Raw genomic sequence first — 27,339 nt, 5'->3', positions numbered from 1 at the left:
GGTTGAAGTCTGTTATTCATGTACATCACCAGTTGCTGGGTGTCTTCTCTGATGATGCTCTGCCAGGCCTGTATTGCAGCCATGCTTGTTTTGGGGGCTAGTCCCCTTCAGTTTTCTTTTCAGCATATAAAAGGCATGCTCAATTGGATTCAGATTAGGTGATTGACTTGGCCACTCAAGAATTGAAGATCTTTTAGCTTTGAAAAACTTTGTTGCTTTAGCAGTATGTTTGGGATCATTGTCTTGCTGTAGAATGAACCGCAGGCCAATGCGTTTTGAGGCATTTGTTTGCACTTGAGCAGATAGGATGTGTCTATACACATCAGAATTCATTATGTTACTACCATCAGCAGTTGTATCATCAATGAAGATAAGTGAGCCAGTATCCTCAGCAGCCATACATGCCCAGGCCATAACACCCTCCACCACCGTGTTTCACAGATGAGGTGATATGCTTTGGATCTTGGTCAGTTCCTTCTCTACTCCATACTTTGCTCTTGCCATCACTCTGATATAAGTTAATCTTCATCTCATCTGTCCACAAGACCTTTTTCCAGAACTGTGGTTGCTCTTTTAAGTGCTTCTTGGCAAACTGTAACCCGGCCATCCTATTTGTGCAGCTAATCAGTAGTTTGCATCTTGCAGTGTAGCCTCTGTATTTCTGTTCATGAAGTCTTCTGCAGACAGTGGTCATTGACAAATCTACACCCGACTCCCGAAGATTGTTTCTGATCTGTCGGACAGGTGTTTGTGAATTTTTCTTTATTATAGAGATAATTCTTCTGTCATCAGCTGTGGAGGTCTTCCTTGGCCTGCCAATCCCTTTGTGATTAGTAAGCTCACCAGTGCTCTCTTTCTTCTTAATGATGTTCCAAACAGTTGATTTTGGTAAGCCAACGGTTTGGCTGATGTCTCTAACAGTTTAATTCTTGTTTCTCAGTCTCATAATGGCTTCTTTAACTTTCATTAGCACAACTTTGGTCCTCATGTTGATGAACAGCAATAAAAGTTTCCAAAGGTGATGGAAAGACTAGGTGCTTAGAGCTCTCTTATACCTGCATTAAGGAGGCAATTAAACACACCTGAGCAATTACAAACACCTGTGAAGCCATGTGTCCCAAACATTATGGTGCCCTGAAATTGGGGGACTATGTGTAAACACAGCTGTAATTTCTTCATGGTGAAACCAAAATGTTTAAAAATACCCTTTAATAAAATCTGACAATGTGTACTTTAACCACATTTGATTTTTTTTCTATTACAAATCTTAAATTGAGTACAGAGGCAAATAAATAAATGATGGGTCTTTGTCCCAAACATTATGGAGGGCACTGTATCTGGGTAAGTCATAGATAACAAAATTAATAAGGAACTGGGGTTTAGTTCTAAGATCTTTCTTGCCAGATGGCCCGTGTTATTTATTGGGCTGCTTCAGTAGTTGCAATGTACTTTTTGAACATTTCTCATTTAACTAATTCATTTTGGCCAAACTGACATGAATGTTACAAAGAGATCAAATTGGTTTGGGAAACTCAGTTTGAGATTCAAATACCATCTCTACTTTATAATTGCAATATTGATGGATAAACCCTTATTTTAAAGTGAGCTGAAGACGTTGATTTATCACTGTAGTTAAAATTATGAATAAATTCAATTTGTCAAGCATGTTCATGCCTGCCCACAATCTGACCCTGTTTTCCAGGCAGTGTTTTTTGGTTTGACCAACAAATAACCCCAGACTACAGTTTACTCATTCCATCTGGAGGATGTGAAGCAGATAAATTATGTGGTCAGTGGTAAAGAGGTCGCACTTGTCACTTTTTCTGGAGGAAAAAGTTGCCCTTGGATTTAAGCAGGTCCCAAATAAGCCTTTCTATCCCAAAATAACCGTGTCTAGATCCATCTGCACTGGATATGTTCCAATTGGGACCCGCTTGGATGGGTCGGCATGGACAAGTTGGGTCGAATCTATATACATGCTTTATGACTCCGTGACTGATTTATTCTGATTGAGGTACAAATTCAATTGGTGTTAAACATCATAGTTTTGTTTTCTGTGAAAGTTTGCCATAACAACTGAAGCATGTATATATGCATACACATACCAAAATCCCCTTGCACATCTGATTATTGGACTTAATGTTTCCTTTCTGCTTGTATTCTTCGGTTTACCTTTAGTTTAGTTTAGCCATACAGTGTGGTAACAGGCCCTTCGGCCCATCAAGTCTGCGCCAACCAGTGATTCCCGCACATTCACATAATCCTACACATGCTAGGGCCCATTTACAATTATACCATGCCAATTAACCTACAAACCTGTACGGCTTAGGAGTGTGGGAGAAAACCGGAGAAAATCCACGCAGGTCACAGGAAGAACATACAAACTCTGTACAGTACAGCACCCGTAGTCAGGATCGAACCCGGGTCTCTGGTGCTGTAAGGCAGCAACTCAACTGCTGTGCAACCTATGTCATTGGTTCTTTTGTGGATTACAATATCAGGATCTACATCCATTCTAACTGTAAAGATTTATAGTTTAGTTTAGAGATAAAACATGGAAAGCATCCTGAGATTTAGACCATGTTAATTCTCCTACATGGGTAAATTTACAAACAGGAAATCATTTCAGTTACCATCTTATGAAACAGGATTTTTTTTCTCAGCTTTGTTACTTGCTTGAATTTAACACTAGCACACAATTGGAACATTTTCTCTTTTTGAAATATAAATTATTCTTATTGTTGTGTCTCTAGTTTAGTTTTGCTTTCAGTGCCAGTAGTCTTACGGAGAATTAAAGGCCGAGAAATAGATGTGATTACTTAAAGAGGTGGGGAAATTTGCACTTGTGTGTATGTACACATGAATCATTAGATTGATATGTTGGAATAAAATAAGAATATAAATTTTAAATGCCTTCAAACCATTGCTGATTACATTAACTCATTAAATTTTGATGCTTACGTGACATATTTTGTAATTTCTTCCCATCTAATTTAGCTTGAGTCACAAGATTCCATTGAAGATTATGAGAAAAAAGACTTTTTACTGAGAAAGCTGCACAATAAGTTTCCAGGTTTAGATAAAGAGGTAAGTAAATTTTCCTTAAAATCATTTTAAACATCTTTTTTACTTTTAGGATGTATTTGAATTCTTTCAAACCCAGCTGGTTAGTTGCGTGCCACCTGGTCAGAAATTGATTTTTTGATTGAGGTGTCTGTTTTAATAGCTTGCGAAATGGGTTGGTGCCGATTCATGTGGCTTCCTATTATGTACAATCTCATTCTTCAAAGTAATCTAGAGTTTAAAACTGAATCAAAGTAGACATCTCTGTTGACTTTACACTAAACTTCATGTGTAGCAGGATGTTATGAGATCATAGCAGTTGTGGGTACAACAGATTAGCTTTAAGGAACGTGTTGAGAGATGAATCTTGAAATGTCCAGCCTGCAGGCAATTTGAAAGAGTCAACAATGCCTTACAATGAAGTTAGCCTAAGTTAATTCTATAAATAATTTTTTGATCATAATTCGTATTGTCTTCATTGTGCACAAGAATTGTATGCAGCCAAGTAGTATAAGAAAATAACTGCAGATGCTGGTACAAATCGATTTATTCACAAAATGCTGGAGTAACTCAGCAGGTCAGGCAGCATCTCGGGAGAGAAGGAATGAGTGACGTTTCGGGTTGAGACCCTTCTTCAGACTGATGTCAGGGAGGCGGGACAAAGGAAGGATAAACCAATCTGTATCATCAAGGCCAGAATATATTGAGAAAAGATTAGCTACAGGCCAATGTTTGGTCTTCATGAGATCAGATGTAAAATTAGTCACCAAAGGTGCCAGGCGAATTCCTGTATATTTCCTCACTCAATTAAAAATAATAATAACAGAATTATGCATTAATCAAATTCTGAAAGTTTAAGTTATACTTATAAAGGTCGGATTGGGTTATCAGACAGACAGAATAATTACTAATTTCAATTATCTTAAATATAAACTAATGAAAATCAAAAGTATGACATTATTAATATTTAATAACTTGCGCAATTTTTATTCCAACAATAGAGTAAGGAGTCAAATAATGCTAGTGGATAATTTGCTGCAGTGAATACATGGTACTGAATATTTTGATCATAGCGTTGGTATTTTTGTAGCATATTAATCCAATGATTATTGTACCATGACCAAGCAATAGTGTCAATTACATTGTGAGAATAAAGGTTTACTAAAGGAATTGATCATTATAACTGTATAACTCTGCAAGCTTAATTTAATGTAGCTCGAGTAAAAAGATTAATTTTATCATTGTCATTGCATTTCATTATTTTCTTTATTAGGAGCTGAGGGAGGTCTTGGAAGAACATGACTGGTCCTACTGGGAGGCCTTGAAAGCCTTGGAGGTCTTTGCCAATGAAGATTCAGGTTATCTCTCTTGTCCTTTTGTTTAAAGTCAAAGCTTGAAAGGGCTTTAAAAAAAAAAAACTTGTCAAGGAAAATATGCAAACTTAGAATGTTTTCTTCCACAGTTTCAAGCAGTAAGTATTACAGTATTTAGTGCTGAGGTGAGTCAGAGATTCACATGTGATCTAAGGCAGAGTACATTTTTCTCATATAAATTAGTTTTAGGCAAATTACTATCAAGTGCACAAAGCACCATAACAGTGTGCTCTGGGTTGTTGAGTGTATGTTTTGGGAGATAGGTTAACTTTGAAGGGCCGAATGGCCTACTCCTGCACCTATTTTCTATGTTTCTATGATTTGATAATACACAACTTTCCTTCTCACCTTAAACCTGTGCACTCTAGTTCTTCATTTCCCTAACCTAGGGAAAATAATCTCCATCCACCTGTTCCAATATATTTTGTTTATTGTTGTAATTCTTCATGTTTTTAATTATTTTATAAATCTTCATGTCATCAGAAGTAACATTCCTCATTGAAATTAATTACCTCCTTGACAGTTCCATAAAAGTGTTAACTTAAAAGGCTAGAATTGTCATAGCTCTAACTCATGATAAATGTGATATTCCAGCTTGCATCCCGTTTCTATTACAATGTGGGTGTGTACACATATTCCCATTTGATAAGCTGTGACCAGTGGGCATTGCAGGGATCAATAGGCTTCACAATATCAATCAGTGATTAGGATGCCAAAATGTATTGTTTACAGATAGTACAAAATATATTCACTGAAAAATAAGGGGATCTGATTGAAACTGTTAAAAAAAAAAACTAGCTTGACTTACTGGAGCTGGTTTGGGAACAGCTCCATCCAAGACCGCAATAAATTGCAGAGAATTGTGGACACAGCCCGGACCATCACACAAACGAACCTCCCTTCCATTGGCTCCATATACCTCATGCTGCCTCGGCAAGGCCAGCAGCGTAATCAAGGACGTGTTGCATTTTGGCCACTCTCTCTTCTCCCCTCTCCCATCGGGCAAAAGATATAAACGCGCACCTCCAGATTCAGGGACAGTTTCTTCCCAGTTATTATTAAGCAACTGAACCATCCGACCACAACTAGAGAGCAGTCCTGAACGACTATCTACCTCATTAGAGATCCTCAGGCTATCTTTGATCGGACTTTACTGGCTTCATCTTGTATTAAACATTATTTGCGTTATTCCCTTTATCATGTATCTGTACACTGTGAATGGCTCGATTGTAATCGTGTATAGGCTTTCCGCTGACTGGTTAGCGTGCACGTGACAATAAACTAAACAACTAGATGCAGGGAAGACATTTCTGATGGCTGAATAATACAGGACCAGAGATAACAGCATCAGCATAAGGGGTATATAATTTAGAACTGATGGGGAGAAATTCACCGGAGCGAGGTGAACCTGGTGAATTTTCTATCATAGAAGGCAGTGGAGGTCAAGTCATAACATACTCTAGAAGAAGATAGATGTATTTCTGAATGTTAAAGGGATCATGGGATATGGGTGAAAGCTGGAACAGGGTACTGAAGGGGATGATCAGTCATGGCCTTAGAGAATGATGGTGCAAGCCTGTATGGACAAACAGCGTATTACTCTCAAGGACACAACGTGCTGGGGTTACTCAGCGGGTTCGGCAGCATCCCTGGAGAACATGGATCTCCAGGGATTCTGCCTGACCTGCTGAGTTATGTCAGCACTTTGTGTCCTTTCATGTACTAACCAGCATCTGCAGTTCTTTGTTTCTGGTCTATTTTGTATGTTTCTTTTATAAAATGTTTATTCCTTTTAAGCCTCTCAGCTTAACAATTTAATGACATTGACAACTTTATCTTGGTTCACAGCACATGGAGCTATAGATAATCGAGTACAATGTATTAAGAATGTATTAGTTAACACAAGAGATAATCTTTAGTTTAAATTTAAACTTTATCTCCACTTTAACTGAAGGTTATTTCTTTATATTTGTAGATGAAGTGCCTTGTGAGTCAGAACCCGAAAACATAAATGGAAACGATGCCATCTCAAATGTGAAAACACAGCCAAAAAAGATATCAGTGCAGTCAAAACAAACTGGAACAAATAAAGAACAGAACAATAAAAGCAAAAAGCATGACAAAGGACAAAAGGCTAGCAGAATAGTTCGGAGGGACAGTAGTGATTCTGAAGATGCGGAATCAATTGATTCTGGTGGTGAGAGCTCCCTTGATGAAGACTACAATAGTGGGTATGAAGAGGTTGAAGATGAATACAGGACTAAAATTATCAGTTTCCTGCAGGATGCTACCGTGGATGATCTTTCTCTCATACCTCAATGTTCTTTTAAAAAGGCTCAGAAGATTATTGAACTCCGGCCGTTTAACAGTTGGGAGGCACTGGTAAGACAATTTTTTTAATTTTTTTTATTCACAAAATGCTGGAGTAACTCAGCAGGTCAGGCAGCATCTCGGGAGAAGCATCTCCCGAGATGCTGCCTGACCTGCTGAGTTACTCCAGCATTTTGTGAATAAATCGATTTGTACCAGCATCTGCAGTTATTTTCTTATACTACTGGTAAGACAATTTTATTTTGATAACTTGAAAAACATTGTAAAAGACACATTTATTGTGCATATTGCTCTTTACTGGATGACCTCGTGTGATTAAGGTGAGGGGCAAAGTTGAAAGAGATTCGCGTGACACATTTTTTTCAGAGAGGGTGGTGGGTTCCATGAACGCACTGGCAGGTCATTGGAAGCAGATACGATTGTGCCATGGAAGAGGTGCTTGGATAGACATGGATATGAAGCGAGTGGAGGGGTGTGGATTATATGCTGGCAGATAAGAGTTTGTCTCGGCATTGTTAGGCACCGACATTGTGGGCCGAAGGACCTGTTCCTGTGCTGTATTGTTCTATGTTCTATGATTAGATTCGAGCAGTAAGATCATCCTGAACCAATAGCATTTGAAATAAGGGTCATATGATCATACTTTAAATAATAAATAGGAAGGGTTTCCCTAAAAAATCAATCAGATTGGCTGATAATTCTGTCAACTCCTTCTGCTGGTGTCGAACCTTTAACTGTGACTGAACTAGGTAAAGGAACTTGCATTTAGGTATGGGGCATGTCAGCCAATTCTTGCTGTTTCAGTTTAAAAAATAATGGGGCATTATAATGGAACATTATTTTAACAGTTTCAAATGAATAGAAAGCTCCTTTGGACAGCTACACGGCTTGAGATGCATTCTAGTTTGTTTGGGCACATCTTGGAGGAGAGGTTCTTGCTCTGTTGGAACATTATTGGTTTTATTATTTGATAACAAAGGGTTTGCTTTCAATTCCTTTGTATCTTTTACTTGGATCGTGGTATACATCTTAAAACACTTTTTGTAAAACCACCTATAAAATAAGCTTACAGAGGATAGCATTTCAATGGTGAGTAACCATTTTGCCTCGTGATTGCAGTTTGGCCATTAATTTTAAGTAGATTTTTTTTAACTCCTAAGGGAATGTAAAAGCAAACGAATGCTGTAATGTGCAACCAAATAATTAAGTGTACTGTAATGTGTTTGACTCTTGAAGATCGTGAGTTCAACTATACAGTTTTACTTTTTGCAAACGTTAAATGATCCTTATTTTTTATGATTACTACTTTATTATAAAATGGTCAGTGTTTGCACTTCTACTGCTGTGACATAACAAACATTCAATGTACTTCTGCAGACTTTTCAATTGAAAATGTGCCTTAATCTCTGAGCAAAGTACAAATTATATGCAAAGCAAACAGCTCCTTTTCAGACTTGTTTCAACGCAAGTTCTTTCTCTGTGGTGGTTCCAAAACTGTAGATGGCCCATTTGAAAATCTATCAGTTCTGCTCCATTTCGAAATGTGCTGTTCCTAGCCTCGTTCGACTTTTAGTAAGGCTGTTGCAGCACGCCTCGTGTAACTTGATGTGATTGTTGCTTCGTGCTTAGCTGTTGGCGCCAAAGAGAATAATATTCAAAGCTCCTCTTTGGAAAGTCTTTTCACATTATTTATCAGCTAAAATGATGCATGTAAAAATCACTTTTTACATAATGAATCATAATGTGAATGAAATTTGCACCATTTATTTGTATTGCAGTGACAGGCTACTTATTACTTATGGAATGAAGTTGATTATAATTTGCGTTAACTTTTCCTGTGTTGGCTTGTCCTGTGTTGCTTTTTCCTATTAACAATCAGTGTGAACGTGAACTCAACGCTATTCTTGAAATACTATTTTTATTTTAAAATAATAGAGAAGCTAACTCATCTTACTCAGCAGACACAAGGAACTACAGATGCTGGAATCTTGAGCAAAACAGAGTGCTAGAGGTTCTCTGGGGTACAGGCAACTGTGAAAGGACAGGTGACATTTTAGGTAAGGACCTGCTGAGTTCTTTCAGCACTTAGTGTTTTGCACAAGATTCCAGCATCTGCACTTCAGTCTGCAGAAGGGTCCTGACCTGAAACAACATCAGTCCATTCCCACCCCAGATGTAGCCTGATCCACTGAGTTTCTCGAGCACATTGTGTTATGCTCATCTTGTTTGACATGGTTTGAGTATCTTATTTAATTTGTCCACCTCCTAACAGAAAGGGAATTTAAACGCCTGAAATTAGGATGGAATGGTATAAAACTTTAAAGATTCTAAGGTTTAGGTTATTAATGTGCAGCATTTCAAATGTAAATAATATGTGGAAATTGAGAATGTACACGCAGCAGTTGTGAGTTAATACACGTTATTTCATTTGGATTATACTACATTGATTGATGAGTGGCTGTTTACTGCCTATCTCTAAATGTTTAGTTTAGTTTGGGGTACAGCGCAAAAACAGGCCCTTCAGCCTATAGACTCCATGCCGACCAGTGATACCCTTACACTAGCACTAAACTACACACTGGGGACAATTTACAATTTTTACCAAAGCCAAATTAAGCAACAAATCTGTACGTCTTTGGAGTATGGGAGAAAACTGAAGCATACGGAGAAAACCCATGCAGTCACAGGGAGAATGTACAAACTCTGTACAGACAGCATCCATAGTCAAGATCGAATCCAGGTCTCTGGTGCTGTGAGGCCCTACCATGCTGCCCACTAATGGCCCCTGTACATTGATGATCTTGGTAAACCTGAAAAGAGAAAGGGGGCAGATCTATTTTCCTGAGGAATGTTGGTGAACCAGATAAGGAAACTGGATGGTGTGTAGCTGGAAGGAAACCAGCAATTTCCCATGCATTTGCCCCCTTTATCCTTGTGTGTAGAGTTGTAGATTTGCAAAAGCTGATCCCATGTTATATTTTGTGAATAGTGCACACTGGCCGTTGTGCATTGGGGTTTGGAGGGAATTAATGTTTTTAGTAGTGCCAATAAGGTGGGCTGTTTTGCCCTGCTTACTGCTGAGTTCGGGGTAGTTGTTGGTGCTGTGCTCATCCAGGGAAATGGAAAGTATGCCACCCGATGTTGTGTTTAAAGATTTTCAGCATGTTAAAAAACTCCTGACCTTGGCAATGGAACCCCTATCAAACCAGCTATGTTGCACTGCCATTGTACTGCTTCCGATGGATTTAATTCTGTCCTCACAAGTTCTTTGCTACATCTTTTCTAATAACAAGTTATGAAAAATCCTTAAGTGTTTGTCATTCTATTTTCTCAAAGATATCATGATGGGTAACAGGTGTATGTTGTTGTACCTTATCCCTTTCCCACCTTCGCAAAATTATGGTAGGATTCAATTTTTTTTTTAGTGATGGTTCGCATTGGTATGGCATACCGTCACCTCTTTAAAAAGTTAAATGTCATTAATTCATTTACCATCCACGTGACACGTATGTTTGTTAATCATTCATGGCGGTTGTAACGTTTTGACTAGCAGGAAAACTCTCATCTGCTTTTTCCACTTACCAGCCTCCGCATTTAATGAGTCTTCCTCTGCGTGTCTGTGATCTCTCGTGAGATGGCACAACCAGAAATGTTTTTGGCTCCCCTTTCAGCATTCCACGGTGACTGTCATCTCCCATCACGACTTCTTTCAAATGGCAGGACTCATGCTCTCTACCAGTGTTAGGCGGCAGTACAATGGCATAGCTGATAGAATTGCTGCCACACTGCTCCTGGTAACTGATTTTATTCAAGTACTATGTAGACTGTATGTGAGATAATACAAAGTTTAGGCAGGCAGAGCAATTTTTTTCTTTACTACTTTACTTGGGACCATTGTGCTTCACCTTTAAGCATGGCATTAACTAGCTAGGTCGGCAAGTTGCCAAAGAAGGCTAGTTGAGTCCTTGTGAGGAAAATGAAGTTGGGCTGTAGCTATAATTGCAGCCAGCGCATTTTAAACTGGTGCATGTTTTCTTCAATAGGAAGTGTATGTTTTTAATTATTTTGTGAATTTTAAACATTTAATCAAATCTGTTTTGAAATAAATTACAGGAAATTATATTTAGGGTAATTATGTTAGTGCGCTAATATCCAGAACCCTGGACCATTGATCCAAAGACCTAATTTTAAAACTTCAGTGCAACTAATTTATTAAATCTGAATTGCAAAGCTAATACCAGTTGTGGTAGTCATGTAACCTGATTATTAATAAAAACCCAGCTGGCTTAGTAATGTCCATTGCAAAAGGAAATCTGCCCTCATCCTTTTTGGGGCCCATACACTTGATGGCTAGAAACAAAGATGCTGGCTAATAGACAAAAGAACACAAAATGCTGGAGTACCTCGGCAGGTCAGGCAGCATCTCTCGAGATGGGTCAGACTGAAGATGGGCCCCGACCTGAAACATCACCTATCTATGTTGTCCATAGATGCAGCCTGACCTGCTACGTTATTCCAGCACTTTGTGCCCTTTTGTGTGCTTGACTGCCTCTGAAATAAGCAGGCAGTTGGTGAACAAATTCAGTCCTGCCAGCAGTAACTACTTCTGAATAATAAGAGGACCTTGTGGGACAATGCTGTTCATATACTTGCTGGATGATGAAGCATTTCTGCTTCAAGATTCTTGTGCACTGAGCTATCAATTTTGTCCCTCATAATCCACAATTATCTTTTGATTCTTGCGTGTCATTTACATTGTCATCAGGGATATCTCAGCAGACTTCATAACCTTGAAGGCAGCCTCTTTCTTCATCTATCACCAAGCAGAAGATGTTTCTACATTACAACTACATAATCTCATCTTCACATGGGTCATTGTATATAACTTTCACCTTATGGAAAACTCTTTTTCTGAAATGTTAAAATTCCCCAAGTTATTTTCAGTCGCGAGCTAATTAAATCTGTTAGGCGATTAACCTACAAACTTGTATGTCTTTGGAGTGTGGGAGGAAACCGGAGCACCTGGAGAAAACCCATGTGGTCACTCCATACAGACAGCGCGCTTAGTTAGGATCAAACCCGGGTCTCCGGCCCTGTAAGGCAGCAACTCTACCGCTGTGCCGTCCCGTTACTGTGAAGGATACCAAGGACTATTTTTTACATTTCCTCTTTAAATATGGTTGTCTTATCACCACTGAAAGATTTCTTCATCTTGTGTGACAACTTATCCTCTGTTACTGTAGAATCTTTATATTCTGTATAATTGTAAGCATTAACATGCTTTCTGTTTGAACCACTGCATTCACCACTGTAATTTGGATGCTTTCCACATGCCATATAGCACGTATAAATGTAGCTTGGAACATCCCCTTCGGCCCATCGAATCCACGCTGATCATCGATCACCCGTTCACACTAGATCTGCTATTCCATTTTTGCACCCACTCCCTACACACGTGGCGCAATTTATAGAGGCTAATTAATCTACAAACCCGCACGTCTTTGGGATGTGGGAGGAAACTGGAGCACCCAGAGGAAATTTGTGCAGTAACAGAGAGAACATGCAAACTCTAAACAGGCAGTGCCAAAGGTGGAAAGTTTCCGCTTTCTTATTTCATTTCCGCCATTCTGATTTTGGCTCACATTTTTCCACAAAACACATACCTCACCGCTTGCCGGGCCTCGCAGCGTAGCATGAGGCCCGTTGATATTGAGAGGGGTTGGGGGGCAGGGGAGTGGGGGTGGGGAGACGGAGGAAGGGAGGGGGAGGTGTTCAACATGTCTTGAACACATGTTGAATGTTTTTGACATACATATTCAAACTAGAAATAAGCTATCATTATCTCCTGAAATGCTTGGGTCATTACCTTTTTTACTAAATCACTTTACGATACTTTATTATTTTAAAGAGATCAGATAAATGCAAGTTCAAATTTGGCAGACTAAGGTTAATGGTGTTAATGTGAAGCAAATCAAGTGATGCCGCACACAATATTAATTTGATTAACCTTATGTTAGTTATCTTTTTGAACTTTTAGAATAATCAAGTTGAGCTTTTGTAGTGTATCAGCAAGAAGTAGAAATTTCATTAAACTGGTTTAGTTTCTGTTAGTTACCACAAACATATTGCATTTTTGCTGTACCTATTGTTGACATCAAGTGAGATCCGGAATAGCTACTAAATAACTCTACCCAAGAAATGTGCCTCAATCCATCTTTGCAAGAAACTCCCCCGCACTATGGAAAATTATGCTTTTATGGAGGAATGTTCAGGCAACGTTTCTGGTCAGGACCCTTCTTCAAGAAGAGGCCTGACCCTTCAAGATTCGAGCATCTAAAGCTTCTTGTGTTTCCTGATTTACATTTGGATTGAGTATGGTAAGCCCAGCTCTAACCATATACAATGATTCAATGAATTATCTTCCATCAAATCACCGCACATAAAATAGTCAATTGGCCATTCCACATGACAGCTAGTCAGCCCCTGCTGAGAGGAGGCGCAGTTTCCTAAATGTTGAAAAATCCATAACTTTGCAGAATTGTAGAATCTTTTGAAAGAGAGGGGTAATGCAATCTGTCGTGCTTGTGCCAGCTCCGAGTTAATTTCAGGAACTTACAAATATGCTCTGTTCGCCACATAAAGATAAATTTTAATGTGTGTAAATCCATGAGCTTCTCGCCTCAACCTCAGTAAAATAGGTATCTGCAAATTAAGGCTAATACGGGCAGCAGTAAAGATTAAGGTGGAACTCGGTCTCAAGAAGGGTCTTGACCCAAAACGTCACCCATTCCTTCTATCCAGAAATTATGCCTGTCCCGCTGAATTACTCCAGCGTTTTGTCTATCTTCTGTAGTAAGGTGGTTTGTGTTACATTTTTAACATCAATACCAATCTTCTTTTGATGGGTGGATATTTCTCTTAAACTTTGCAGGATGTGTTATGTTATGGCAATTGTGTAGTGTTTTTCCATCACTATCATTTGATGCAAATGATGTTCACTGTCTAAAATCTGGCTTCTATATGCTTAATAGATTGGCTTCAGGTCATGGTGAGGGCACTTAAATTCTCGATCCAAGCAGCAATAAAGAGAAAAAAGATATTCTTAATGGCTTACCCCTCTTCTCCACTTTTCAATGCACATTGAAACATATTAGGAGGTTACATTATATGCATTGTTCCATTTTTATGTGAGATTATCTCTATTGATTGAGATCTTAGAAGGAAAATAGTCAACTGGGTGTGGAAATATTTGTGAAATTGTGTTCAATAAAATCTTTCATTGAAAAACAGGAAATGTTATATTCAAATTAGAAACAATTTCGGTACTGAATTTGTTTGCACTTGTTTACCGCTAAATAGGTTAAGTTTTTGCAGCTTTTGTTCTGTGTTGTACTATGTATGCACGTACATACATGTTCACCCATTGGTTGCTCCTGGAAATGAAAACATTTTGGGAACCCATTGAAATATTGCTGCAGATCAAAGAACCTTTTGTTCTGATGAAACCAGAATCTATTCAGCTCAGTGTTGGGTTAATCAGAAAGGTTAGTAGCAAGATGATCAACTGAATGCAAGACCACTGCGTTACGAACTGGAGTTTAGTGCTCTGCAGCAATCATGACATGACTTGTACCATGCTACCAACAGTCTTCATCAGCATTTTGTGAACTTGCTGTCCCAGACACTGTAATTCACCCACTGCCACTACAGGTCTTGTAGCAGACACCATCACATTGACCATAACCATATTTTCTATAGAACGCATGGGTAACCAGGACACCATAGCAGCATCACCATTACATTTTTCATTCAGTCTCTCTTACCGCTGACATTCCATTCATTTTCTCCACTTCTTCCACTTCTTAGAAACTTAAAATATCTTTCATTGCAAGGAACAAGGAACTTCAGATGCTGGTTAATAGAAAGTGCTGAAATAACTCAGCAGGTCAAGCAGTGTCTCTGGAGAACATGGATAGGTGACATTTTGGGTTGAGACCCTGAAGACGTCTCGAACCAAAATGTTACCCATCCATGTTCTCCAGGAATGCTGACTCACCTGCTGAGTTACTCCAGCACTTTTGTGTCCTTTCCTATTTATTAACTTTACCTTCAACCTACAACCACGCTCCTCTCCAAACTCCGGGACCTAGGTGCAGCTCCCACTCTATACAACTGGATCCTTGACTTCCTGACCCAGAGACCAACATTTTAGAAGAAGTCATAGAGTAGGTGTCATTGAGCAGTGTGGTTTCCTTGGTATTCCAAATGGAGGGTCAGATAGATCTTATTCTCCTGCCGCAATAGGAATGAGACCCACCACGTTCTGATATGGAACTTGCTACATTATCACAGACTCGTGTTGCTGTGGTACAGGTGGGAAAAAAAGTATGGTACGATACAACGTTGGTTATAGAAAGAGTCTCCTGTGTTGATGATCGCAAAATCATCGTAGTTCTGATAGTCATGACAAAATCAAAGAAAAGCTTCTTTCATGCTGAATGTAAAGATTACCCAAACAAAAAAAATATTTTCAACCCGAAACGTCGCCCATCCTTTTTCCCCAAGGATGCTGCCTGACCCGCTGAGTTACTCCAGTACTTTCTTTAGTATCTTTGGTATAAACCAGCATCGGCAGTTTCTTGTTTCTACTCGAGGAAATCTTTTTTTATGTGCTTCAGCAGAATTATCAGCAGTAACCATAGCATGGATAACAACTAGTTTTTTTTCTTCCAGTTTAAAAAATTTGACAGGCCACATGGTTTGTCTGAAGACTTGATATGGAACTGCAAAACAGTTATCAAGGAGCGGGCAGTGGTTCTTTTACTGATGAACAGGTGTGCAGAAATTTCCCAACGGTTAGAAAAGCAAGTGACAGAAATAACAGAAGATGGGGGAAGTCATAGAACCATCGAACAGCCAGATATCATTAACAAGAGGTAAATATATTGCTTAAAATATATTGCTTGAAAAATTGTATATAATGAATATAAAATATTTTATTAATATATGCAACTGTCACACTTTTTTAAAAGTGCACAAGATCGATGATTGGCGTGGGCTACATAAATAGAAACTAAACAAAGTTAATAGTGAGAGTAAACCGTGTATCAACAAAATAACGCTGGACTGTGCTATTAAATCTGATATCAAAGTTTAAATATCTTTAAGTAAATACAACTTAAAAATATGAAAGCAAATGTTCTCCTCCTACTCTGTTCAGCTGTTATCCAAGATCGCCCTCTGGAGGATGATGGTGCTTTTACAGTAATGGGGAAGAATTTCATGAATTGTCTTTCCATAGATTTTTTTTTTGATAATTGAACTATATTCACTCCTACCTTTAACTCAAAACAGAATTATAGTGATGCTTTTAACGGTGGAAGATAATAACCCGCTTATCTACCCATCTATCTTATCTACTGCCTTCAACCACTGAAGGTCACCTCACCTTCTGTCTCCTTTCTCTGTTCGTTTACTTATTTATCTATTTATTCACTTCCCTATGTTCTTTAAATCCCTGTAAAGCGTCATTGAGTATATGAAAAGCGCTATATAAATGTAATGCATTATTATTATTATTATTATCTAACTGATTGTCACTTCCTTGCTGGGCTTTAGGGAAATAGATTCAATACTTTTGGTTCTGTAATCAATTTTATTCCTACTTTTTACTAAAGCTTCTCATGGCCTATTTGTGTTTAGTTCTGTAATTCATTTGCTCTCCGACATTTTTTTCCAGTAAATTTCCTTGTTTCCTGAAGTTTTCTTGTTGTGGGAGTACTTAATCTTCATAATTGAAGGAGCTTTACATTTTGAGGCCTGTTTTCCCTCCCCTGGTCATCATCGAAGCAACCTTATGGGTCCTTATGCATCCTTATGGGTATTGAGTAAATAGATTCTTTAGACCTTAGTGATACAGCGTGGAAACAGGCCCTCCCATCCTACACATGCACTATCCTACACACTAGGCACAATTTTACAATTTTACCAAAGCCAATTAACCTACAAACCTGCACATCTTTGAAGTGTGATAGGAAACCGGGGCACCTGTAGAAACCCCATGCAGTTATAGGGGGAATGTACAAACTCCGCACAGACAGCACCCATAGTCAGGATCAAACCCAGGTCTCGAGCTGTAAAGCAGCAACTCTACCGCCTCAGCACCACTGTGAATGTAATAAATATCATTTTTAGCCACACTATAAACAATGAGTATTTAATCTGTTCATATTGCTATTTAATCTTTGTGTAAAGTTGCTGGTTTGCGTATTAATGTTGAAGTTTATTTCATGGGTCTATTTATAAATACATCTGGCCATATCCCTTTGGTTGCAGTAATTGGCTGCATTGTTGTTCATTGCACTTGATTTGCTGAAATAGGAAAGGTTGTAAATTAAGAATATGAAGTAGCTAGATTAAAAATTTGTAACATGTTTACTAGGTTAGCTACCTGACCTGCTGCTTTGCTACTTGGGCATGTACCTCTTTGCATTGAAATCACAGCTGACCTGTGACCTTAATTCCCCAGTTACTTTTCCTGTTTTATTTAATCCTTTCAAAATCAAAAATCTATTAACTTTGTGCTAAAATCAATTGAGGTTTATTTGTGTTGGAGAGCAAGATGTTAATTTTCTTTGTTTATACTTCATCTGCTAATTCCTGTGTTCTCCTCGACAGTTTGGAACTTAAACCATATCAATTAATTGGATTAAATTGGTTGGCCTTGCTGAATAAGCACAGGGTGAATGGTATACTAGCAGATGAAATGGTAAGTATAACAGATTTAAAAGAAAGATTGTCCACTACTTTTGGTAATCCCTGTTTATTCTTCCTCTGACACAGTGCTAATGACTCTATATTCTCTGTGCCTAATTTTGCATTTCCTTAGGTTGTTACTGAACTTCTAGTTTTGTTGTTTATTATGCTGTTTACAGATTACTATGTTTACATATCTGTTGTGCTGCTGCTCCAAGTAAGAATTTCATTATTCTGTTTCAGGACAAATGACAATAAAACACTCTTCATTCTCTAGACTCTTTTGTTTTCCCTATTTGAAGATTTTTCCAATCCATTTATGCATTGAGGAGAAATTAGAATCGAAGACACAAAAGAGTTGGAGTAACCCAGTGGATAGGTTGAATTGATTGGATTGAATACTGATGTTTGGGGTCGAGACCCTTCTTCAGAATGGTTTGAAAAATGGTCCCAATCCGAAACATTACCTATCCATTCCCTGCACAAATGCTGCCTAACCCGCAGAGTTACTCCAGCACTTTGTATCTCTTTTTTTGTATTCACGATCTACAATTCGTAGGTTTCTGTCTACTGGCTACTTAATAATCTATCTATTAAGGAAAAGTTTAAAGGGTTATTGGGTGACATGATTAAATTGGGCTGAAGACCTGTTTTTGTGCTGTACGACTGATTTTTACAAATATTGCTCAATACTGCCCCTATAATTCAACATCCTCAACATGTCATCTCAGCTCCCATTTATATTCTATCCTTTCGAAGATAAAACTATTTCCAAAATCGGATTTAAATTTGTCCCTGTGGATGGGAATTGGGAACAGAAAACCTTATTTATGTTCTGTTTACTATTTTTTTACCCCTTGGCAAATTTATAAAAGCTGCAAAAGAATATTCTAACAGGATTAAAACCACAACATTTCCCTTTGGTTCCATTTTTCTTTTGCTGCATTACTGTGATATTTTAAATTCAAGGTGTATTGTTTCCAAAGAATTAGTAATAACTTTACCCTGAGGATGTTTTGCACATAGTATATATTAATGTGCTAGATTTCAGTGATTTGCATATAAATCGACCTTGGAAGCTAACATTTATTTTTGAATGAGTGGTTGCTTTGTGTTTCGATCATGCACGTTTGTTCTCATACAGGGTTTGGGGAAAACTGTGCAAGCCATATCATTCCTTGCCTACCTGTACCAAGAAGGAGATAAAGGACCACATCTTATCATTGTACCTGCCTCTACCCTAGGTAATCTTAAAAACTCAGCACCTATTTAAGTGGCCTCATCAATAATTTTTGTCCCTTTTAACGCAATGCGGTAGTCTGTAGAAACTTTAGACTTTAGAGATACAGTATGGAAACAGGCCCTTTGGCCCACTGAATCTGAGCCAACCAGTGATCACCATGTACACGAGCATTTTCCTACACACTATTGGGTACAATTTACAATTTTTTTTACCGAAGTCTATTAACCTGCAAACCTGTACATCTTTGGAGTGTGGGATAAAACCAGTGCGGTCACAGGCAGAACAGACAAATTCCGTAGAAAGCACCCGTGATCAGGATTAAACCCGGGACTCGAGTGCTATAAGGCAGCAAATCTACCGCTATACCACTGTGCCACCCCTGAGTCCTGAAGTACATTGCTGAAGTTTGATAACACAGTGGCGCAGCTGGTAGAGCTGCTGCCTCACAGTGCCAGAGACCCGGCTCCGATCCTGACCTTGGGCACTGTCTGTGGAGTTTCCACATTCTCCCTGTGATGTGGGTTTCCTCCGGATGCTGCGGTTTGCTCCCACATCCCGAAGACATGCAGGTTTGTAGGTTAATTGGCCTCTGTAAAATTGCCAAAAAACTGCCATGAGAAGTGGGATAACATAAAAAATAATGTGACTGCGTGATCAATGGTTAGCATGGATTCAGTGGACCGAAGGACCTCGCCGTGCTGCATCTCCTTTTAATATAAAGGTACTGAGACATTGGTAAATGTTATGACCTACTTAAGGAAATTCTCTTAATTGAGGCATCTGCTTTTAACAGCAATTCAGTTGTAGATTAAATAAACATAAATGAACACAATAATTTTAGAAAGGATGTGAGGAGGAACTCGGAGGGCAGTTAACCTGTGGAACATTGCCACAGAGGGCTGTGGAGGCCAAGTCAGTGGATATTTTTAAGGCAGAGATAGACTAATTCTTAATTGGAACGGGTGTCAAGGGTTATGGGGAGAAAGCAGGAAAATGGGATTAGCCATGATTGAATGGCGGAGTAGACTCGATAGGCCAAATGACCTAATTCTATTCCTATAACTTGTAAATTTGTGAACTTTAAAATGATCATTTTTATGTAATTTTTTTGTTTAGATAATTGGCTCCGAGAGCTTAAACAGTGGTGCCCTGATCTAAAAGTTATTCTGTATTATGGTAAGATTTACGTGCCTTTTAAAATTTGGACTGATTCTGTATTTGGGCAGTTGTGATCTTTAGGATCTTTAAGTGTATACTTTCGATTTGTCATCTTACAGTTTATTCAAACAGCTTCTGATTAAATTAACATAAATTTGGTACTGCAAATTCAATATTAAGATATTGCCACATACTTCAAAATTTGCAACTTTGTATTAGATTTTGTACAAAAGATGAGCTATTGATAGGTGCATAATTTCATTATATATACTTCCTAATTTATCAATGTTATCGGAAAATGTATTCACAACCATCTAAGTGTGGTCAGGCTGTGATGGGAAGTTTTGAATCTGACATCCATCTATACAGTCTGGAATAATTTGAGATAGATTTAAAGAACCATCTAATAACCATACCAACAAAATTGCCTTTGGCCATTTTCAGTACTATTTTTTTTGCTAAGGGGTGGCACACAGCACCAGGGACCCGGGTTCGATTCTGAATACAGGTGCTGTCTGTACAGAGTTAGTATGTTCTCCTCGTGACCGCGTGGGTTTTTTTGCAGAGTTTCCTCCACATTCCAAAGACGTACAGGTTTGTAGGTTAATTGGCTTCGATGAAATTAGACATTTTCCCTAGTGTGCGGGGATCGCTGCTCGGCATGGACTCAGTGGGGTGAAGGGTCTGTTTCTGCGCTGTATCTCTGAACTAAAGTAAATGTCGATCAACTGGTAAAAGCTCTTTTTTAATTGTAGTCTCTGGTATAATATATCAAAAAAATAGCAGCCAATTTGTGCACAGTAGTTCTCCTTAAAACACCAAATTTGTTGCATCAAAAATACTGACATGAGCCTTTTCTCATGTCAGTCTTCTCCCTGCCGATGGTGGAATTGCTTTCAATTGTGCTTTTGAGAAAAAGGTCAAAACTCTTGACAAAGCCTAATGGAGTTATATAGCGAGGAAACAGGCCCTTTTGCCCACGTCGACCAACATGCCCCAACTACACTAGTCCCACCTGCCTGCATTTAGCCCATATCCTTCTAAACCTATCCTATCCATTTACCTGTCCAAATGTTTCTTAAATGTTGTGATAGTACCTGACTCTGGCAGCTCGTTCCATGTACCAACCACCCTTTGTGCAAAGAAAATGTTGCTGTCAGGTTCCTATTAAATCTTTTCTCCCACTCTCACCTTAAACCTGTGTCCTCTGGTTCTCGATTTCGCCTACTCTGCATTTACCCTATCTCTTCCTCTCATGAGAATAATGGAACATAAGAAATGGAAGTAGGACTAGGCCATTCTGCAAGATCATCGCTGATCTTTCACCTAATTCATAAACACCCTCAAGCCCTTTATATCTAAAAATCTATTGATCTCTAACTTGCAAACCGAATCTGTTCATCCCTCTTGGGTTGAGAATTCCCAAGTTTTACTATCTTCTGGATGTAAAGTTTCTTCTAAGCTTAATCTCGATTGACCAATTTATTTTTTTAAGGCTGACCCCTGGTCCAGCCATGGAACAGAAACCTTTATTCCTGCATCTATCCTGTTTGAAAGTTTAATTTATTGTCGCGTGTATAGAGAGAGGTACAGTAAAAAGCTTTTATTGCGTGCTAACCAGTCACGAAAAAACAATACATGATTGCAAACAAGCCATTCACCATGTACAGATGCATAATATTTATGCATTTGATGCAAGATAAAGTCCGATCAAAGATAGTCCGAGAGTCTCCATTGAGGTAGATGGTAAGAAAGAAAACTGCAGATGCTGGTTTAAATCGAAGGTAGACACAAAATGCTGGAGTAACTCAGCGGATCAGGCAGCATCTCTGGAGAGAAGGAATGGGTGATGTTTCGGGTCGAGACCCTTCTTCAGACTGACGGGTAGTTCAGGACTGCTCTCTAGTTGTGGTTGGATGGTTCAATTGCGTGAGAGCAATTGAAAAGAAACCGTCCCTGAATCTGGAGGTGTGCATTTTCACAGTTCTATACCATTTTGCCTGATGGGAGAGGGGAGAAGAAGGAGTGGCCAAGGTGCAACTCATCCTTAATTTTGCTAGTGGCCTTGCCGAGGCAGCATGAGGTATAAATTGAGTATAAAGGGAGGTTGGTTTGTGTGATGGTCTGGGCTGCGTCCACAATTTTCTGCCAAGTCCATAAGATCTTTGTCCTTCAATGTAAACCTCTCTTCCAAATTCTACAGAAAGCAAATAGGTAAATCTGCATAATTTGAATCTATATGGAGTCCCCCCCCCCCCCCTCCTCAATTCCCAGATAATATCTCCATTGTGTTCCTTACAAGCAGCTTTGCATCTCCTGTTTAGATCCTGTGTGATGATGATGCATCATTGATGTTGACTGTGATTGATATTTGGCCAGACTACTTGACAATACTTTCCTGCTCTTTCAGGAACTTACCTTCTCTCTCAATGACGTTTCGAACTTTAGTTTAATGTTTCATCTGAAAACGGAACTATTATAGTTTTGTTATTATACAAGGAAGTACAACACTCCTGATTTATTTCTTTAAATGCTCATTACCAATATGTCATCCTAAGTATTAATATAGATTCGATGTTTTTGGTGTTTAGGATCTCTCGAAGAAAGGAAGATTCTCCGATCTGATATTCTTCACAAGTTTGTGGACTTCAGTGTAATAGTCACAACGTAAGTTATTGCCAACCTGTGATAGACAGTGCAGATGTTGCATAAAAGAGAAGGCCATCTGCATCTGTATGTGCTCATCCGAACCTGTGTGCAGAAGGGTACGGACACAAAATGCTGGAGTAACTCAGCGGGTCAGGCAGCATCTCTGGTGAAAATGGATAGGTGGCACCGAAAATGTCACCTGTCCATTTTCGCCAGAGATGCTGCCTGACCCGCTGAGTTACTCCAGCATTTTGTATCCATATTTTAGTATAAACCAGCATATCCTTTTTATATCTAAGCTTTGTTGCTGTATTGATCTACGCCACTAGAGAGAGTGCAATCTAGAATACCAGTTTCTTAGTAGCACATCCATTGAAAGTGCTCCCTCCACTGGTAAATAAGAGGTCCTACCGCAATTAGATACTGAGGATTAGTGCTGATTTTAATTAAAATGATCCCAGTTTTAATATTTCTGTACACATTTCTCAATCATTTAGAATATTATCTGACAACAGAAAATCTTCTAGATTGACATTCATATCTGAGGTTCTATCTTATTTTTGTAATTGCTGTGTTGCTTGTAAGCAGTGTGGGGGGGGGGGGGATTAAAGGCACTAACCCAAGAAATGAATTATATTGGAACTTTGATTCTGTGACTAAATGTTATTTGCATCACTTAGCATGAGGACAATTGATTTATTTTTTGTTGACTTTAATCAACAGGTATGCCTGTGCAATCAGTAATGCAGATGATCGCAGTCTCTTTCGACGTTTGAAGCTGCATTATGCAGTTTTTGATGAAGGCCACATGCTGAAGAATATGAGTTCCATTCGCTACCAACACCTCATGACATTTAATGTAAGTTTAGACTTAAGATATACAGTGTGGAAACTGGTCTTTTGGCCCCCTGAGTCTGCTTCGACCAGCGATCATTCCGTACACTAACACTATCTAACACACTAGGAATAATTCAAGGACTGAAGCCGATTAACCCACAAACCTGTACATCTTTGGAATGTGGGAGGAAACCGGAGCACCCAGAGAAATCCCACGTGGTCATGGGGTGAATATACAAACTTCGTACAGACTGCTGCCGTAGTCAGGATGGAACCCGGGTCTCAAACGCTGTAAGGCAGCAACTCTACCGCCATGCCGCTGTGCCGTCCCTATGTTGTAGCTCATTGAAGTGCCTTTTTCGTGCACTGTCCACTTTGAAAGCACATTGTAATGCCAAACCTCCATGGTTATCACTGTATTTTATTGGTGACTGTTTTATACTGCTTGCTACTACTTCAAACAATTGTCGCAAGCAATCTTGTCAAGCACAGGAACAGGGTCTTCAGCTCACAATGTCTAATTTAAGCTAATCTCTCTGACTGCCTGTGATCCATATCCTTCCATTGCCTGCGTAGCCATACAGCATGGAAACAGGCCCTTTGGCCCAACTTGCCCATGCCAACCAAGATGCCACACCTACACTAGTACCATCTACCCACTTTTGGCCCATATCCCTCTAAACCTTTCCTATCTATGTACCTGTCCAAAGGTCTTTAAAATGTTGTTATAGTACCTGCCTCATCTTAAATCTATGCTGAGCATGATGCTAAAACCATCCCTTATCTGCCAGCACATGATCACTATCCCTCCATTCCCTGCCTATCCATGCACCTATCTTAAAGCCTCTTTAATGCCATAATCACAGCTGCCTTTTTGTTAAGAGTCCCTTCCATGAAAATGAATTAAAACATTTTTGGATGAAGAGTTTGTAATGCTTCTGTATGAAATTCTGATGGGTTTGCATTTTTAATAGGCTGAACATCGCTTGCTAATGACTGGGACTCCACTGCAGAATAATCTTCTTGAATTGATGTCTCTCTTGAATTTTGTGATGCCTAACATGTTCAGCAGCAGCACCAGTGAGATCCGCAGAATGTTTTCATCTAAAACGGTAAGCTTGACTTAGTTTATAAAACAAATTGCGGAGCTGGAGTGCTGGCCAATTGGTAGTGAGACCAGAATTTGAGTCTTGGTTTAAAAGTACGCATGTTGCACAATTTCTGCTATTACTTTGCCAATTAAAAAATGTGAGCATGAGTGTCTACACGATATAAATGTAAGGAAGCTTTCCTGCTTGAAGTGGACTAAATAGCTCCCGAGGTGTTGTTGAAGGTGCTGCTGTCAGTAAAAGAATCTTGTCAGAAGTCTTTGACCTGAATCGTTTTGCTAGCTCTGCTTCTCTTCCTGCAGATGTGACCTGACCTCCTAGTTATTTCCAGCATATTCTGTTTTAAAGAATTGCATACAGTGGGCTAGATGGCCTTCCGTACTGTAAAGACTGCAAACAAAATGCTCCTGTGCATGGAGAGTTGTTTGAAAGTGATTGCTCTGTGTCGAAGCTTCAATGTATGAAAAGAACATGGAACATTACAGCACTGGAACGGCCCCACAATGTTCTTGCCAAACATGAAGCCAAGTTAAACTAATTCCCTCTGCCTGTATGTGATCCATATCCCTCCATTCCCTGCATATCCATGTGCCTAGTTAAAGCCTCTGAAACATCACCATTGTATCTGCCTCCGCTGCCCCCACCACCCTTGGCAGTGCGTTTTATGCACTCGCTTATCTCTATCAAAAAAACTTGCCCTGAACATCTCCTTTAAACTTTGCCCCACTCACCTTAACCCTATGGTCTATAGTTTTTGACATTTCCACCTGAGAAAAAAAAAATCTGACTGCTCTGACAACCTCCTGGTTTTATCTGAAGCCTAATTGTCAAAACTACTTCTGAAATAAGTCCTACGCATCCAGGTCTGGTCTGGGAACTTGTAACAATGAAAAGAAATGCTGCAAAGACAAACTGAAGACAAGTCTCAAGAAAACAGACGTAGGGGACGTAATAGGCTGGAAAGGGTAACCATCCAACTATATTCAATAAAGCCAAAATTTCCCTTAAGCAGGAAAATATTTTTGCACTAATATTGTTTTTTTAATTTAATTGATTGTTTAAATATTATCTAACTGTTTTTTTTTATTTGATTGAATGTTTTAATGTTATCTAAAAGTACTGTATTTGAAGGACTGATACTGCTGCAAGTAAGAATTTTATAGTTCTATTTTCAATACCAATGATAATTAAACGCTCTTGATTCTTGACACTGGATTCAATTTCACTGAGATATGGCTTCCTTTCCACACTAGAAAAATATACATGGGAAGGGAGAGGGAAGAAATGATTCCAACTGGCGGTTCTCCAGCATGAAATCGTGTCATTTCTGCAGGCATCCTCTGGGCCTATGTTAAGGTCACTGAGTATCTTGGTTCAATCTGAATCATGACGGGGACTATCCCTGAAACAATGGTCCAGCTGCATCTACTAAAATAGTTATTCCTGTTGTGATATAGTTGTATGGATAGTGATTTTCCAGTGAACTATTTATAATCACAATATTCTCTTCAATAAACACATCTAAGTTTGCAAACAATAAGGCATAGAGAAAGTCTGGAATCTCCCACACGCTGGAAGTACATCTGGATTGAGTTTTGTATTGAAGCACAAGATCTTTCCTACATTTGCTGGGAATGATCTTTGACATCGATGTTTGAGCGAGTTAAAATGGACAGGCTATCCTGAGCTCTATCGTCTAGGTGATTACCCGGCAGACTGAGAAAAAGGTTCAAGGTTGTGCTCAGAACCTCCTTGAAGAAACAAAGCATAGAGAACAGGAGCAGGAGTTGGAAATTCGACCCTTTGCCTTCTCCCCATATCCTTTAACCCCTTGTAAGGGGTTTCTGCGCCGAGTTTTCGCCCGACCTAAGGTCCCCGTGCCTTGCTCTGATCCCTTGACCAGGCCGCGCACACTGGTTCCCCGTGAGTGGTTCGACCCACTCACCCCCTACGGTTCTAGACACTGGACTTAGATGCAGGAGCGTTTATAGTGCAGAAAATTCAACCAGACCAGATTTGAAGACCAGGGTTTAAATGGAAAAGGCTTTTATTGAACGCTTGGGACTATTGTCCATGAATACTTATACAGTTCTATAAGACATATCTATAAGACACATACCGAATTACATGAATACTTTTGACTATGAATCATAAAACACACAGTTCTACAAGACATATACATGAATACCTTTTACTCTGAATTCTAAAACGCACAGTTCTACAAGACATGTACACGACTGTAAGATGGGGAACGTACGACACATCGCAAAATTGACCAACACATATTCCTTTACACACCCACGTTTATTCAAACCACCCTCCCCTCTACACTAAACTATGTCCAGGATATGCAGGATTGGGGTACATGCTCACCATGGGGCTATTACTGGGGTTACTGGCTGTTCGTGCTGCTTCTCCGTTGCTTTCCGTGAGGGTCTTGCTTGTCCCGTGAGTTTCTGCCTTCCGTTTCTTGCGTTCCTTGCAGGTTTTCTTGCAGTATTTCTTCTCGAGTTGCGTGCCTGTTCCTCTCGCATCCGTTCTTCTTGCCTGTCTTTTCTTCCTCCTGCATCCGTTTGACTTGAGTTTCTTGCATGAGTTTAAAACCCAAAAGTCGTGGCCAGTTATACTAATTCTGGCCCGTCCTATCTCCCGCCAGATCTCGGGATCTCTTTGTTTAAAAGATATGTATTTTCTCTCTGATCTGCGCTTATGTCCGGGGGGGGGGGTACCGGGGATGGCCAGACGGTGTTAATTGGTATTTCGTTGCGAGGTGATGGGTTTAACTGGTTTCCCATCACCTACCAGGTAGTTTTCTATGGGC

At 39.3% G+C, this 27,339-nt stretch overlaps 1 protein-coding gene across 1 annotated transcript in view; it reads left to right on the top strand.

The window, feature by feature from the left end:
* The window catches only part of LOC144595622 (SWI/SNF-related matrix-associated actin-dependent regulator of chromatin subfamily A containing DEAD/H box 1-like), a 66,288-nt gene that overhangs the window by 15,196 nt on the left and 23,753 nt on the right, over nt 1-27,339 (top strand). Inside the window, exons 6-15 of the mRNA XM_078403207.1 lie at nt 2,998-3,087; nt 4,337-4,421; nt 6,412-6,818; nt 15,501-15,703; nt 17,445-17,535; nt 18,667-18,766; nt 19,882-19,941; nt 22,515-22,590; nt 23,296-23,431; nt 24,384-24,521. Of these exons, the coding sequence (XP_078259333.1) occupies nt 2,998-3,087; nt 4,337-4,421; nt 6,412-6,818; nt 15,501-15,703; nt 17,445-17,535; nt 18,667-18,766; nt 19,882-19,941; nt 22,515-22,590; nt 23,296-23,431; nt 24,384-24,521 (1,386 nt within the window). The remainder of the gene's footprint in view (nt 1-2,997; nt 3,088-4,336; nt 4,422-6,411; nt 6,819-15,500; nt 15,704-17,444; nt 17,536-18,666; nt 18,767-19,881; nt 19,942-22,514; nt 22,591-23,295; nt 23,432-24,383; nt 24,522-27,339) is intronic.

Source organism: Rhinoraja longicauda, chromosome 1, assembly GCF_053455715.1.
Source record: "Rhinoraja longicauda isolate Sanriku21f chromosome 1, sRhiLon1.1, whole genome shotgun sequence".
NCBI lineage: Eukaryota > Metazoa > Chordata > Chondrichthyes > Rajiformes > Arhynchobatidae > Rhinoraja > Rhinoraja longicauda.
This window is presented reverse-complemented; position numbering and strand designations above follow the sequence as displayed.